This window comes from Aulonocara stuartgranti (genome assembly GCF_965226115.1).
Source record: "Aulonocara stuartgranti genome assembly, chromosome: 5".
NCBI lineage: Eukaryota > Metazoa > Chordata > Actinopteri > Cichliformes > Cichlidae > Aulonocara > Aulonocara stuartgranti.
The window spans coordinates 25,552,807-25,568,548 of NC_138943.1; the positions used below are offsets into that span (position 1 = coordinate 25,552,807).

The window sequence follows — 15,742 nt, forward strand, 5'->3', positions numbered from 1 at the left end:
CCCAGCCCATGTGAGGTTTTTTTTTAAAAAAAATATTTATTTCAAGGACATTTGATTTCCCCGCTCTTACAATTTAAAAACAGTTTTTCACATCATTTCTCAGACTGGGCATCCACTCTGAATTTCATAAATACATTCAGCACTCAGTTATTGTAGGTTTTTTTTTTTGTTGTTTTTAAAGAGATTCTATTGCATAAGGACAATCAATCCTGGCTAAAAAACACTGTCACTACATTAACAGACTATCACATGTGCACTTAAATTAACACATATCCATCAGTTTTCACCGTATCTCTTCTTTTAATCCACATCTTCGTGGACCTCGCTCTTCCTACCTCGCACAGACATTAAAACTTAATTTAATAAACAGAAGACATATATGAGTAAACAAACATAAGGTACAGTCATTATTATATCACTAAAAACACAGGGCCTCAGTGGATTAGTGTGAAAACTTTATAATAAGGTTCACAGGAAGGAACAAGAGAAAAAAAAACTAAAATAAAACTAAAAACTGTCAGCTTCATCAGTCTGGCAAGTCAGCGTCTTGAAGCTCCTCAAGTTTCGTTGCAGCTTGTGATAGGAGCAAAATCTCTCTTCACAGATAACCTCGAGATAAAACAGCTGTAAAATATGTTTCAACAACACCATATTAATACATCAGGATGCAATGGGGATAAAATGTGGACCATAAACAATTTAAAAGGGAAAAAAAGATAAATAATACAGAAGATCATTTCAATAACACTAAGAGTCCGTAAGAGCATATAAATGTGCTAGAGGTGAAACGCTGTCTTGTAGTTCAAAGCAGCAAACAATAAGTGACCAACAGTTACTCTACAGTTTAAAATGTCCCTTTGTGATATCATATGGGGAAGTGACCCCCCCCCCCCAATTCTTTGTGCGAGATTTCCTACAAATATGGATACTGCGCGAGGCGCCTAGGGCTTAGCTGGTAGGCACTGTAAACCTCGGTTCGGGGCGTCACACTAACATAAGGAGAACCAGTGGCGAACTGATGCTGGTAGGCTGCAGGGAGGCCGTGCAGCAGGCTGCTCACCGAGTCCTTGCGACTGGCCGAGTCTCTCCTGGAGGAGGATGAGGTGTACGTTGCTGCATAAGCGGAGGGGGAGTGTCCGTGGGTGCTGTGACCACGGCCCAGCAGCTGCTCCGTGGCCTGAGAGGCTGAGGAGAGGGCAGTAGAGGCCGGGTAGGTATATAGGCTGGGGGGGGCGGCAGCAGCGGCCGAGCCGGACGCCAGGGCTGCCACCTCGGGGAAGCTGTAGTGAGAGGCTGAGACGGCCTGGTGGAACGTCTGCTGGCGACGTAACGATGAGTCGCTGTGGGAGAGCCCCGAACGCTCCTGAGATGAAGAAACTACTGTGTGAACCTTTGAAAATAAATACATACACTCAATCAGACGCTGGGTACAACATGCAAGAAGATTATAGTCTGCATCTACATCTTTGGTATCGTCAGTTTTTTGTGCCAAATGGGGAGGAACAAACAAACAAACCCCCACTTGTTTTTCCCCTCCCTTTTTTTGTGTTATATAACTGCCAGATAACAGATGAAGGTGCGCGCTTGAATGTTACCTACACCGCAGACAGCTTTGGGCTTTTTAAAAGGGCTGCAATTATTCATCGAGTAACTCAATTATAAAACTCTGGATTTGCTCCCATCTACCGCACTTTGTTTTGCACAGTGAAAAATCTTAACAGCTACAGAAGTTAAAATAAACGCATGTGTGTGCAGATGACCTGTTAACATAGTCTGAGTGGGTGGGTCTAAAGGGGGGCATAGGGTGCCCTAGTGCACATTTGACTTTACTAATATTATTTTTAAGATTTACGTTAATATAAAATCTAATGCATGCACAAAACACACATAAAAACACATTAAATCTACCTCAGGAGATAGAATACTGTCACAACCCTTTTGCTCTCTTCTAATGTAAGAAAGCCTTCCAAGAAGCCTGAAAACAAGATTAACTTGGCATGTAAATACAATGAACAAAACAAAAAATATATATATATAATCTATCTATACACTGTATTATTTTTATTTTTAAATTGTTACAATTTCTAAAATTTATTATTAATTTAATATTTTTATTTACAAAAGTAATTCTGATTACTCAATTGATGGAATAATTCAATTACTAAAAAAACAAACAAACAAAAAAAACCAGCTGCAGCACTAATTGTGTTGTAAAAATAACAGCCGGAGCCTTAAGAGGAAAAAAACGAGGGGAAACTCCTGGTGCTTGACATAATGTGCATATAAAGCAAAACTAATGCTAAAATTAGATACTTTTAGATGTTCAGCTGTCCAATCGCTGCATATGGTACAAATGCAAACCTCACCGAAAAAGTTTCAATACACGTTTCCCCCAGCAGAGGGCAGTAAATACACGTAGGCCTTTAATAACAGGATATTAAGAATCCTTGGGAAAAAATGTTTTATACCTTTGCTGGTAAAAGGTGCTAATGTCATAACTTATGACAGATCCTGACCTTTTCACTCAATCACATGATGACATGGTGCACTCTGATGTAGCTTACCTATAACCTTTACTCTCCTCATATTGCTACAATCAAAATAAGGGCCCAGCCTCCTGTAGTTGATTAGTTTCGTGGTTATGGACAAGGATTCTCACAAAACAATGTCCCATTAACACACATTAATTACTTAATGTAAAACCAACAAGATAAAACAAGCCTCACCTGGCTGAGGTTTAAAGGGTGCGACTGGCTTGGCACCAGTCCATGGCGCTCCACACTTTCCCCTGAACTGCACGGCTGTCTGTTAGAGGATCTCTTGGGCTTGATGTAATTCACTGAGAATTCAAAGCAGTAAGACATACTTAATTATGCTTTCACACTTCAGTTAAATACACTGCTAAAACTACAGCAGCACACGGGTGACTCACCAGTCTCCAAGCGTCCTCGGGACTCTGCTCCTCTCTCAGATGCCTGTGTTTTGACTGAAGGTGCCACTACTGCCAGAGACTTGGCCTGGCGAGATGACATGGTGCTTGCTGGGTTAAGAGTGCGTGGAAGGGGAGTCAGGGGGCTGGCGGTAGAGGAGTCCGAGTCGTGTACGGTCACACAGCTGATAACGTTGGTGCGCTGGCTCAGTTCAAGACTGTGGAGGAAGTAAGTAATTTCCCGGGTCATATCAGGCAAACGAGTACGTCAACAGCTTTCATTCTACATGAATTGGGTCCCAGTGCTGTCTATGAGCTCAAAGAAGCCTTGCTTTGCATTTCTCTCATTTACCTTGACATTCTGAAATTTCAACTTAGGAATGAAAGTGATCTGAGAAAGAAACACCACACCACTGTTCAGTGCAGAAGAGCATCCTGTTCTCACCTAGCAGGGTGGAACTTATGCTCATCCTCCGTGTCTGTGTCACTGTGAATCGTAATGATGCTGACCGCTGGGCTCGGCGTGTCCGAGATCACGATCGGCTGTGACAAGGCTGCGCTGGAGCTGGGTGGAGTCACGCCACTACTGACCACTGATGCAGTAGATACACCCCTACGGGAAAGAAAAACACCACCATCACCAACCATTGACTGTGTGTTCAACCCATCAGCTGCGGTACCACGAAGAAGACTTTAAATATAAATTTAAAAATAACGCCATTTTCTTTGCTTCTAGTTTCAACTAGTTTTTACTCCCATAAGAAGGCTTTTTGTCTGAGTGGCAACACGTATCGTTTAGCAGAATACAGCAGTGGATGCTGTGCCCTCAGTGCAGGTATAAAAAGTGTCCTGTCACTGTTTGCAAGCGAAAGAACCAGTGTGGCAACCGTCACAGGCCCTTTAGCCATCTCTCCCTCGGTATGGTAGCTTAAACCCCAATGAGGACTCTTAAAATTAAACTGGAAGAAGAGCAGAGCTGTACCAACCTGTTTCTGTTCTCTCCACGTCTGGCTTTCACCTTCTTCCTCTCCTGCTGAGTCTTGGTAATGCTCCTATAAGGTCAAAGGTCAGACTAGTTTAGCCTTCATATTTGCCATTTTACTTCACCTTTCAATGCAGTATTTCTCATGTAGTATGAAATTAACCAGTTCTAGTGTTGCTACTCAACTAAACAAAACCCCCAAAAGATTTGTAGCATCTTATTAACTTATCTGAAATGAGTTAATTGGAGGCCAAAGTGTTTGCGTATGAAATAACAATAACATAGCATTTCAGATACTAGTTATGAAAAGCGATAGAAAGTTATTTAATATTTAATCGATTTCATTATTTTTATTCTAATTTAACCTGAAAGAAATAACATTGAAAATGATTCAGCTTTAAATTTGAGAAGCCCATCAGTCTACATGCATCTTTAACAGTTGTTGGTTGACCCACCGCCAGCTGTGTCCCTGCTGCGTGGCAGCATCTGAGTGAATCGTTTCCACAGGTGATTCGGTGACATTTGACTGATGGGCAGAGCCGTGGATGGCTACGCCTGGGACCTGCTGCCATGATGATGGTATGAGGATCTGTTGGGTACCAGTGGGCCAGGCCTGCTGAGAAAAAACAAACAGAAAAAAAAAAAAAACACAACAACCAACACTTGAGTACATGTAATATGGAAGACAAATTGTGTATGGATGAAAACAAATTATCTGATTGTTGGAATGGGCCAGACAAACTGAGCCATGCGGACATATAAATTCCAAAGACTGAATACAAAGAGGCAAGCCAATGGCCAATCTCTTCTACAGGCAAGAGCGCAAAGCTAGATAAGCGAGCAACCTTTCCCAAGCCATTCCTTAATTATAACATTGCCCTGCAACAAATCCACAAGATGATAATCATGCAAAGCACAAACAATGAAGCACTGTAAAATGTCAGATCAGGTATAAAGACAAGTAGGCAGAACCATGGTGCCTGTTAAAGAAGAAACACTAAGAGATTAGTTGAGTTCCCTGCTGCTAAACAGTCTGCTGATGATATGTCTTGGGAAAAGGCATGCCACATGTTCTGGGGCTGAAACAAAAACCAAACAAACACAAAAAAGAAAAAAGTATGTGTCAGAGTCAGACAGGCTGTCAGGACAGTTTAGAAGACTTTGTTGCTGCAGCCCCCTCTGCTGAAACCAAGGAAGGACATGACAAGAGAAGCTGCAAGCAAAGCGCAGACCAACTCAGCAACACATGCGCTCCATGCCCTCAGCAGACCTATGGGGAAAGACTGGGGAATGAAACTGTGAATGGTGTGGGGCGAGCATGAGTAAAAACGCAGTGTAAATTTGGTCAATTTTGCACTGTGGAGGGGGTTTATAAAATAAAGTAGTAATATAAAATGTGATGCCAGAACACACACAAAAACGTTTGATTTTCCTATAAAAATTTGCATCAAACGACCATAATTATGAAAGGTGACAAATCCACATGTGAAGAGGAACGATGCTGAAATACGATGTGTAAAACAAAGATGGGCCCCTTACAACGCGTGGCAGAGAGGGAGCGGAACACTTGCAAAGAAAAGAAAAAAAAGAAAAGAAAAAAAAAAGGAGAGCAGGGCAGGAGAGAGATGGCATTGTTAGTGGTAGAGGGAGTGTGCATGTCTTTCTTCGGGTATGTCATCGTTGCTTTACCAGCACTGTGGCTGTGTGTTCCAGGAGGGTAGGCCGACCCACCCCAGTGCCCAGCCCAAGGGGCAGAGAATACTGCGGGGCTAGGCCTGCTGGGGGTGGGTGCAGGGTGGCCACCATCAGGGGTGTGCAGGAACCCTGGAGGAGGGAGGGGCAGTGTTAAGTCATGACGAAAAGTAGCGCCCTTCAAGACTGATACAGATTTTTCTCTTTTTTAAAATAAAAACAGGCAGAGCAGATACACCCAGCTGCACAAGAGATGCACACTGGCACCGCTGGCCATCTGGAGACCTGGTCTCTGCAGAGTGCAGCAATTATTCCTCAATTTAGCAAACAGCAATTAACCAGCTTTTGGAGCCAGATGAGTCTCACTACACATGTGGCCTTTCTCCCACATAAAAAGACTGGGAATAAGAGGCCTGGCCAAAAGTGGTGATCCAGTCAGCTCTTAAAGCAAATTCAAGTGGAGACACACAGTCAACAGAAAAAGAAAAACAAACAGAATACAGTAAAGCCCAGGCCCTCGACTTATTTCAACAATTGCATTTAAGTAGCTAACATCTTATGCCCTAAATTCCTTAGAAGAACCCGATCTGCCTTCCTCCTGGCAGTAAGACCAACAAAAGCAGGGAGAATTTTTAGATGCACTCAGTATATCCACAAAGGAGCAAAACAAGGCATCAGTGCTCCACAAACTGGTGCAAGTAACAGCGGGATGTTTCCAGATTTTTTACAGTAACCCCTGAGCTGAAATTATTGAATGACAGATTATTCAGAAAAAAAGAAAGAAAAAAAGGTGTATTTATGTACGTTTAAGTTACATCAGATAATAAAGAAAACCCAAATACACCAGACCCCAGTTACAACTTAACCTCATCTCTTCTTCCAGGAAATGTGAATATAACCTCCATCTATGTTCAGTGTTGGACCCATTCAGAATGCACAGCTGTCACTCGAATGGTCACAATAAAGACTGAATCCATTCACGGCACAGAAGCATAGAATTACAAATAAAACGGTGAAAAGTGAGCAAATCAGTCAAAGCCGCGGCACTTCTCTCTGCCTGCCCGTGTGTGCACTCCCACTCTCTTGCCAAGTGTGTGGCACGTCTAAAAGCGGAAAAGTTCTCAGGTAAAGGTTGCAAACAGTCACACACAACGCTTTTTTTTTTTTTTTTTAAACAGTCATAACATCACCCACTGTAAATCCACAATCAAACTCACCCAAAAATAACTAGGGAACAGAAAAGGTTAAAAAAAACAAAAACAAGATGCTGTGTCTCTTGATAGAAAATTCATAAATTAAAAAAAACAACAACACAAAACTCAAGAATTCCTTCAAACGCTGGACCTTCCAAACTCTTACCTGTGTCAGCATACTTGGCTGTATCTGCAAGGACTGAGTAGACTGGTTCTGAGGTACTATCGGTACAGAGTTCTCCACCCTCACCGGGAAACTGGAACTCTTACTGGATGACTGCAGCCCTAGAAAACAAACGATGACAAACATCTCAATTATTAAAGGATTAAAAGGATCTACCATCTACTACAACATCTACAAATATTGTAGTAGATGGTAAAAAAACCAAAAACAAGACTTTGTTGGTACAGAAAGCCTGACACAAACCAGCACAGAGGATTCATACCTTTAATACTGAAATCAAAGTGAATGTTTGTAATCAACTTTATGACTTACCTTGGATAGTGGAGGGTGGACAGACGATGAGTGTCTGCTGGAAGGGTTCCGTCTGGCTACACAGCCCAGCAGGACGCGTTGGGATCGGGACACTCTGCTGAGTCAGCCCGGGAATGTTGATGGTCGCCTGCTGGTACAAAGCTGGCTGGTAGTTCAGCAAAGGCACCGCACCCGCTGCAGAAGGCACCTGTTAAACAACAAAGCCCATTAATACCAGCAAAGACTACAGGTTGACAGAAGAGTAAAAATTTAGCATCATACCTGGTTATGCTGGTTTAGTTGGCTACTGAAGGTCACGGTGAGGTTGCCCGCTGCAGCACTGGGGACTGCATTGGTCGAGTAGAGGGATTTGCTGCTTTCATAGGAGCTCCGGCGCTTGCAGATCTCCATATTCTGGAAGCACGACTTCACACTGAAGAGGAATTAATACCATTGCATCAGCAAATGCATTTAAATAGACCAATAACTCTTCATCCTGCTACACACACTTACTGGGAGCTATGGGGATAGTCCATGAGGTGGCTCATCGTGACAAAGGGGTGACCCAGAGTTTTTGTAGGTGTGATCCTTTTGTCAGCATCCAGACGAAGCATTCGCTTCAGGAGGTCTATAAACTCTCTCCTGTCAGCTTTCTCAGCCAACATGTCAGTTCCCTCCAAGTGAGAGGAAAGGTTGACCTGGTAGGTTAATGACAAGAAGGGAAGGACAAAAAAGGAAAAAACCTGGTCAGGCAATCACTACATGCCATATTTAAAGCCATTTCCTGGGTTATGCACTTATTTGGATATACCTGCATCATGTCATCCAGACAGTTAAAGATGTACTTTCTAGCCTCCTTAGATTTGATGCCCATCTCCATTTCATGTTCTGACGGGGTCTAAAAAAAGAAGCACAATATCCATTTATGTTTCATAACACTACCATTTACAAACATTAAATCGGTTGAATGGGGACAACCAAAATAAAGGAACCAAATCAAAACGAGCATCAAGTCTCTTTACAGCTTATTCAAGAAGATACTCGTAATATTAACCTTAAGCCTCCAGAGCGGGTAGCTAGAGTCAGGGCCTCGATTGAAGAAGCGGCTAGTCTTTGTGCCGGCACTCAGAAGATACTCAGCAGGTAGGCCTTGAGTCTGGGAAATGTAACGGATCTGGACACAGAAGAAAATATAGAGATAAAGCAATCACTGCAGAACTGCGATGTTTCAAGTACTGTGTAGTTAAGAGTACTATAACTGACTTATTAAATACGTATACCTGGATTTAGAGCGGCATGGCATTTTAGAACCCTCTCTTGGTTAATAGGTCAATTATAATTTGCCAAAAACACTCAATCTGATGTGAGAAAAACTAAATACCATTCTCTTACAAAGCAGGGTGGTGGCACATTCATGTAGTCATGCTTACTTGAAGAAAAATGTGACCTTTATTCGAAAGGAAGACTTTCCTAGTCTTTCTTTGAGCACTGTTTTTGCTAACTTGTAAGTCCTTGGGACCATGAACATGACTGACCTGGTCATACTCAGAGGCTCCAGGGTACAAAGGCCAACCCAGAAACAGCTCCGCAATCACACACCCTAGAGACCACATGTCAATGGCCTCACAGAAGGGCAGCCCCAAAATGATCTCTGGAGCTCTAAACAAGAAAGATGAGATTTATACATTAATGTGGGGACAGAACTGGGCTACACAACTGAATCACATTAACACAACTCTTACGCATAACACTGCAAACTAAAAGGCACTTAAACGCTCCACTTGCCTGTAGTAACGGGACTGTAAGTAGGTTGAGCACACTGCTTTGGATACATGACTTGCAGAGCCGAAGTCGATGACCTTCACCCTGTAGGGCTGTCTAATGGGGTCCACCAACATGATGTTTTCAGGCTTCAAGTCTGCATGAATTAAACCCAGGCTCTTCAGTTTCATTAGTGCTGTAGCCACCTAAAGACATGAACACATGAGAGTTAGTCTGGGTGAAAAAAAAGAGGAATCAACTTTTTTTCTGCATTCACAGTTTGCCAACCTGCTGCAAAATGGGGCGGATGTGCCGTAGGGGAAGTGGGCTGAACTTGCTCTGCTTGAGAAAGTCGTACAAGTTCTGTTCAAGCATCTCAAAAACCAAGCAGGTGTGACCCTTGTGTTGGAAGCATTCGTACGAACGCACAAAGTTGTACTCATCTGCGTTCTCTGCACTTAGCCGGTTCAGAATGCCCACCTATTAGGAAAGGAAAAAAAAAAACAACCAAATATGATGAGAAAGACAAACGCTAGTACACCCCTATGAAGGGAATGCAAGTGTAGTGAACAGCAATTTGTGTATGTAACGTAAACTTTTAGAAGAAACTGGTACATCGAACAAAATCCTGTTTACTTACCTCAATTTGGCCCTGCCGAGCATATGAAGGGTGGTTTTTCAGAATTTTGATTGCTACAATCTCATTGGTTCCCCTCTTCCAGCACTTAGCCACTTGTCCAAATGTGCCCCTCCCCAGGAACTCCAGCACTTCATAGCCGCTGGACACGGAGCAGAGGATCTCATGCTGCACAAGCTGATAATCCCCTTCACCATTGGAGCTGCTGCTCTTGGTGGTTGGAGCAGAGTGAGGTATGGACTGGCCTGTGCCCCCGCCTCCACCGCCGCCTGTACGCGTGGAGTAAGTTGCCGCAGGAGCTGAGAGCTCTTCTAATATCTGGACGCTTCCACATCCGCTTCCGCTACAGTCGCTGGCTGCCTCCATCTTTCTCTTCTGCCCATGCCTGTGCCCCCTAGTTTCAGAGGACGTCTCGTGAGCATAAGAGGAGGATGTAGCCTGCTCAGTGACGCGTCGACTGGATCCACGAGGAAGACTGCCGGTGCTATCAGCTGCTCGCACCACCACTTGACCCCTGGAGCCGGGCGCTGTAGGGGGGAAGACCAGAGATGGCGCAAATGGTGGCACAGCCATGGCTGGGGTGAATGTGTATGCGGACTGGCCCGCTATGGATCCGTAAGCCTCAGTGGTGGACACGTCCCAAACGTTGCTTTCCACCTTGAGCTTCTTGACGCGGCAAAAGGCACTGGAGGAGATTGACGGAGGGGAGAACACCTGCAGCTGCTGGGAACTCATAGCTGTAAAGAAATTGAAGAGTGTTAGCCACATGGCCTACCAAACAAAACAAAACAACCCAAACAAATACAGTTGTGTGTCTTACAATAACTGTGATACATTATTGTACTGTGTAAATTTCTCCAGCCAAACCTCATTTCTTTATATTTTGGTACCAAAATGGAAATAGATGCAGTAATTTAATGAAGCATGTACAAACATAAATAGAAATAAAGCATATAAAACAAAAAGAAGTCAGTATTTGGAAGGACCACATTTATTCCTCAGCACAGCCTGAACTCTTAGCCAAGCTTCTTGCCATTTTAAGTAGCCTTCAGGGATAGTTCTCCAGGCATCTTGAAGGACATTCAAAGTTGTTCTCTGGATGTTCACTACCCTTTGTTTTGGTCCGTCAATACGACTTCTTGAGTTACCACATTCACAAGTCAGGAAAAGATTTACCTCTGACCTTAACCTTGAAGTCAATGTCACCAAGATTCAAACTCGTCTGAGATTTTCAGTAAACTCACCTATGGCATTAATTTAAAATCCTACACCGCCATGTTCTCGAGTCATCACATTCACAAACTTGTGTCTATGCTGTCTAGCAGCATTATGACAATGTCCCATCATCCTTTTATGACTGGAAAAAGCCAATTTTCAAGGGAGAACTCTGAAAGACATTCAGCAAGCCTGTAGAACTATTGCTTAACAAAAAACAAACAAAGAAAAACAAAACACCAAAACCCACAAAGAAATGAGAGATGCCTCAAGAATTTTGCACAGTTCTGTTTTGTTGCAAGTTTATTAGGTGCAGTGAGATAGTGCAGTGCATCAGGCTGCATATTAAATATAAGTCGACACCTCACAGTTTGATCAAATTCAACCCATATCTATATGCCTGCATATTAAGCAATTTCAGGAAGTATGCCTGATGAATGAAAACTGCATGAAACACTTATTTAGCTTTACAACTAGGCAGGATCTTGCGCAAGGGGTAGCTGCATTTCCAAATCCATGCATACCTATTGAGGCATGAGGGGCACCCATGATTAAAATCATATTCTTTTGGAAAGTGGTAAATCATCAAACAAAAACAAAGGGCGGGGGGTGTCTAATGGGTTTTTGAGATTCCAAGTGAACTGAACAATAAGTCTTCTGTAATGCCAGTTTGAATCACATGGTGGTGTAGTGAGTCAATATGGAGTCCAGACTGCAAGAGCCCAGTGTGGAAAGAAGAGGAAATGTAGCTCAAGAGGCAAATGTGAAAGGATGCGTACTGGAGCTAACAATACAGCAATCAGTTCCTTAAGCACCCAGAAAGAGTCATTCCCCTTGTAAAGAAAGGGAATTTAGAAAGAAAAAACAAAAATGGTAAACATCTGAGTGGTACAGGTGGTGGCAGCAATGAAAACTTTTGGTTTTTAACTCTCCCACTTTAACCTTCTGTACGCCACAACTTTGTTCTTCTTCTTGGTTGGGTGACGGACAGCACAAATAAGAGTAGCTTACAGACCGGTTGTACCATATACTTTGGACACAGGGTTGCGACAACTGCGCAGACCCTCACGCTTCCTGCCTGATGATGACATTTACTGGAGTGGATTCATGGATATGTTAAGTGTAATGCAATCTTAATAATGTTTGTTATTAATTTGCTATAATGCCAAATGTGTGGCATAAAGAAAATACCCATGCAAGTGTAGGCAGCAGCTCTTGCTACTTCTGTGCAAATACAGTTGGCAGTAGCCCAAAAAACCACATGACTGAACAGTGGGAAAACAAATGCCAGACAAAGGCCCCAGCTACAAGACTCCGAGGATGCACGTGCAAACAACCTGAGAACGCTATGCAAAAGATTTTACAGATGCACAATAAAATTTAGCATTATATCTAATACACTTACAGAAGTTACTAAAATAAAATATACATGTGCTGTACTTTGTACTATTCTCAATGTGGTCAGACTAAACTTTTGATGTTTTTGTGACTGGAATATCTACACAGCAGTCCTTCAATTATGTCACTGGCATGATCACGTGACAGTTTAAAAATAATAAAATAAAGTTTAAAAAAGAAAATTATATCGGATATAAAAGTAAAAAAAATTCTGAACAGTTGGGAAAATTTGTGTTACAGCATCCAGAACATATGAAAAACAACTTATATTTGATGTTTTGCAAAGAAAACAACAAAAACAAAGCAAGCTAACAAACAAAAAAACAAACAAACACTAAAATGAAAGCAGCTATTACTGTATGAGGTGGTTTTTTTGTATCTGTCATTCTGGGAAGGGAGCCAGAAGTGCTCAGCTGCATGTCCAGTAAGAGGTGAAGAGGGTAGTTAGGATCCATTCAATAACCACAGCCATTTACGTGACCTGTTCCAGCTGATTGAAGAATCCGGAAAGTATGTTGACTGAAACTGGATTCAGACAGCAAAAGCAATGATGAATTCCTTCAGCAAGTAATATAGATGGATTTTGCAGCTGCCAGTTCAATATTCAGGCCACAGAAATACTATCCTGGAGTAAAGGGTCCGTAATCATACAACTTTTCCATCTCTCTATATTTCTTCCTGCAGCTCAGGTTAATGTCACCATCGACTCGAAACATCCTGAAGTCTGATACCATCCGACAGTGGTCCAGGAAGTATGAGTGTGTCACTTCGTTGCTGCAATGCTCCACGAAGCACATCAAGCTCCAATCACTATCTTAATCAGTTATGACAAGCGATCGCTAGAACAACGACCGCTCTGAAACACCCATTGTTTCCTCAGTAGCTCCTCCAAGATTACAGGCCTCGCTTCTGCCAGTAGAACTGTCACCACAATGAGCTGATGGAAGACTTCCCAATAACTAAAATATGATGCACAAAAAACCCCACTAACAGAGTGGTAAAATGCACCTGGTAAAAGTCATGTTGAAGCAGGGGGTGGGAACTTGTCTGATAAAGTAATTAAAATTGGGGGATCTGCTGTTACTCACCAGAAATAAAAATAAAAATCTTAAGTGAAAAAACAACAACAAACCAGTGATTTTAAAAAAGGAGAGAGAGAGAGAAAAAGCCCTATAACAAATCTACTGCACCACTTATGGAAAATACTGTTATTAATATGGGGACAACTACGGTACATTAAAACTTTCTGGTAAAACACTGCGCCCTAGTGGTGAAACCTTTAGTTAAAAATTTAGCAAATTCTGATTTTCATTTACTTTTAAGGGAATAAGCCAAAGATTTTTTTTAAAAAAATCTGTTATTTCCATTTTTTAAATTTATGAATGGACCTGTAAAAGCAGTAGCAATGGCCAAATGTATATTCTGAGTAGCCCAATTTTTATAACTGACCTATTTGTATACATTAGAGCCATTCCACATAATAAAATAAATTACTTTTTAATTTCTTGTATCTTTTATTTGTAAGTTGTATCTTATATAATTTATTTCAGTCTGTTACTGTTCTTATTTTCTTGGAGCAACGGTAACCACATAATTTCCTCAGGGATTAATAAGGTATTCTGATTTAAGTTATTCTGTTCAATTAAAAACTTTCCATAAAAAAAATAATGTTTCTTCTATAAAATAAATATTATTTTAAAGATTTAAGCCTAAATTATCCGATAAAATAGCTTCAGATCTGCTTTTAAACAATGTCCACGATCTACTTCTTAGTGGAGAGGGAAAAAGTGAACACGCTTGTGTTAATTTAAGTTTATATAGTCATGCGTGTTGCTCATCTAACTGTAGGCAACGCTACCTGGAACTTGAGAGTGAATTTCACTGTAAATAACTGCGAGCTGTGTGTGTGTTTCTGTGCAAGTCAGTATGCTGGTTTAGGTAAACCGACAAAAGAAACGAAATAGCAAGCAAGCATAGTGACAACATTAAAGGACGGACGTGCTTACGGAAAAGTTTCATAACGGCGTTAACAGGCAGAGACAACACGGAGAACATGACAAACACACCGCCCGGCAGTAGTGATCTGCTCTTTGATATCAGAAGTGTTTGTCGGTTAAATTAAGCTACTGGTCTTGCAAACGAAAACCCGTATTTAACACAAACCTATTGTCAGGCTCTTACACAGACCCACTTCTACTGCAATCTCGATTAATAACCTGCACGACTCGTCCCCGTGTTCTGAAGCTAGTTTTCAATGCTGCATTTACCTCCTAAAAAATCTGACTGACCCCTCACTCGTTTTTCAGTCGACCCTTTGTTACAACAAAAACCCCTCGAACTGCCCTGCTAAGGGTGGAGATCTTCGACGGATCGGCTCAACCAAATTCTTTAGCTACAGTTTACCATTCACGACTGAAGTTTATAGACAACTGCTGTGTTCAAGCCACTGATGACACATCTCCATATCGCTACTAAAAAAACTAAAATCCTTCATATTTCTGGTAGTTGTTTTTCCTGCTAAAGTAAGAGACTTAAGATCAAATCAACAAGGCAACGATACTTAACTCGCTAATGCTAACATGCTAACGCAGCCACTTTTTTTACAATATGGTGCTTAAAAAACATCTCATCCAAGCAAGCGGGGTCAAATCATTCTCAAGGTGCCCAGAACAGATGGTGAATGTAGAGTGACTTGGAACATACCGGATTTGATGTTAGGACAGCTTGGAAACACAGGCTTCGTCCGAGGTTTAAATCCCACTGCAGTCTGCTGCCAATCCGATTAGCTTCCGCTAGTTAACCTTAAATGCTAGCTAGGCCTGCATTGTGTCTTCAGTCAATGGTGAGCCCGACAGCGAGAGAAGGCCTTACAGCGCAGAACCCCCAGAGGGGAAAAGTTCTCATGGTATCAATAAATGAATTCATCTAATCTTAAAATTTATACAGCAGTTAGTTATAACATGATTTATCCTTCTCTAAAATCGACTGCCTTAAAGCAGCGAAAACCACTTTTCACCGGAACTAACCACGTCCTTATACAGCTACGAATCCGACGTCATTTCCGCGCATTACCGTAATTAGCAGGAATTCTTCATATTTTATCATTAATGAGATATATATATTTGTTAAACAATATGAATAAATAAAAAACATGTACAGACAACAAAGTACCCAACGCTGTTATGATCTCTCTATTGTCAAAAATATAATCAGCCATATTTGGAATCATGTTACACAGCAAGTGAAACAAGAGGGGGAAAAAAGACATGTTACGGTAAAAAAAAAAAAAAAAAAAAAAAGACATTGCCGTGACGTAACCAGAATATACCAGTAATTTTCCAGCTGTTGTGCTAAACTTTGTTAAACGAAAATTAAAGTTTGATCCGTTTTGGTGTTAGTAAAAATGATGATGACGATAATAACGATAACAACAACAATAATAGCAGTGGTAGTAACAGGG

At 41.7% G+C, this 15,742-nt stretch overlaps 1 protein-coding gene across 2 annotated transcripts; it reads right to left on the reverse strand.

Annotated features, from left to right (window-relative positions):
- Positions 1-442: 442 nt before the first annotated feature.
- hipk1b (homeodomain interacting protein kinase 1b) lies at positions 443-15,326 on the reverse strand. 2 transcript variants are annotated; one of them, XM_082534353.1, is made up of 18 exons: positions 14,986-15,326; positions 9,673-10,406; positions 9,321-9,512; positions 9,057-9,238; positions 8,807-8,930; positions 8,326-8,445; positions 8,083-8,169; positions 7,785-7,969; positions 7,554-7,704; positions 7,293-7,479; positions 6,963-7,081; positions 5,601-5,735; positions 4,367-4,527; positions 3,916-3,981; positions 3,375-3,542; positions 2,933-3,147; positions 2,727-2,839; positions 443-1,390 (listed from the first exon to the last, which is right to left on the reverse strand). In XM_082534353.1, exons 2-18 carry the CDS (start codon positions 10,402-10,404, stop codon positions 914-916), a joined length of 3,414 nt encoding a protein of 1,137 aa, XP_082390479.1. In that variant the 5' UTR covers positions 10,405-10,406; positions 14,986-15,326; the 3' UTR covers positions 443-913. The 2 variants fall into 2 exon arrangements, with proteins under 2 accessions (XP_082390479.1, XP_082390480.1); XM_082534354.1 differs by lacking the exon at positions 5,601-5,735.
- Positions 15,327-15,742: the final 416 nt, after the last annotated feature.

What these genes read in the sequence shown, in the direction of transcription:
- hipk1b (XM_082534353.1), bottom strand. Translation starts at nt 10,404, where the DNA reads ATGAGTTCCCAGCAGCTGCAGGTGTTCTCCCCTCCGTCAATCTCCTCC. An exon ending in CTCGGCAGGGCCAAATTGAG is followed by an intron (nt 9,513 to 9,672) that starts GTAAGTAAACAG and finishes CTTTCCTAATAG; the next exon opens with GTGGGCATTCTGAACCGGCT. An exon ending in GTCTGGATGACATGATGCAG is followed by an intron (nt 7,970 to 8,082) that starts GTATATCCAAAT and finishes TTAACCTACCAG; the next exon opens with GTCAACCTTTCCTCTCACTT.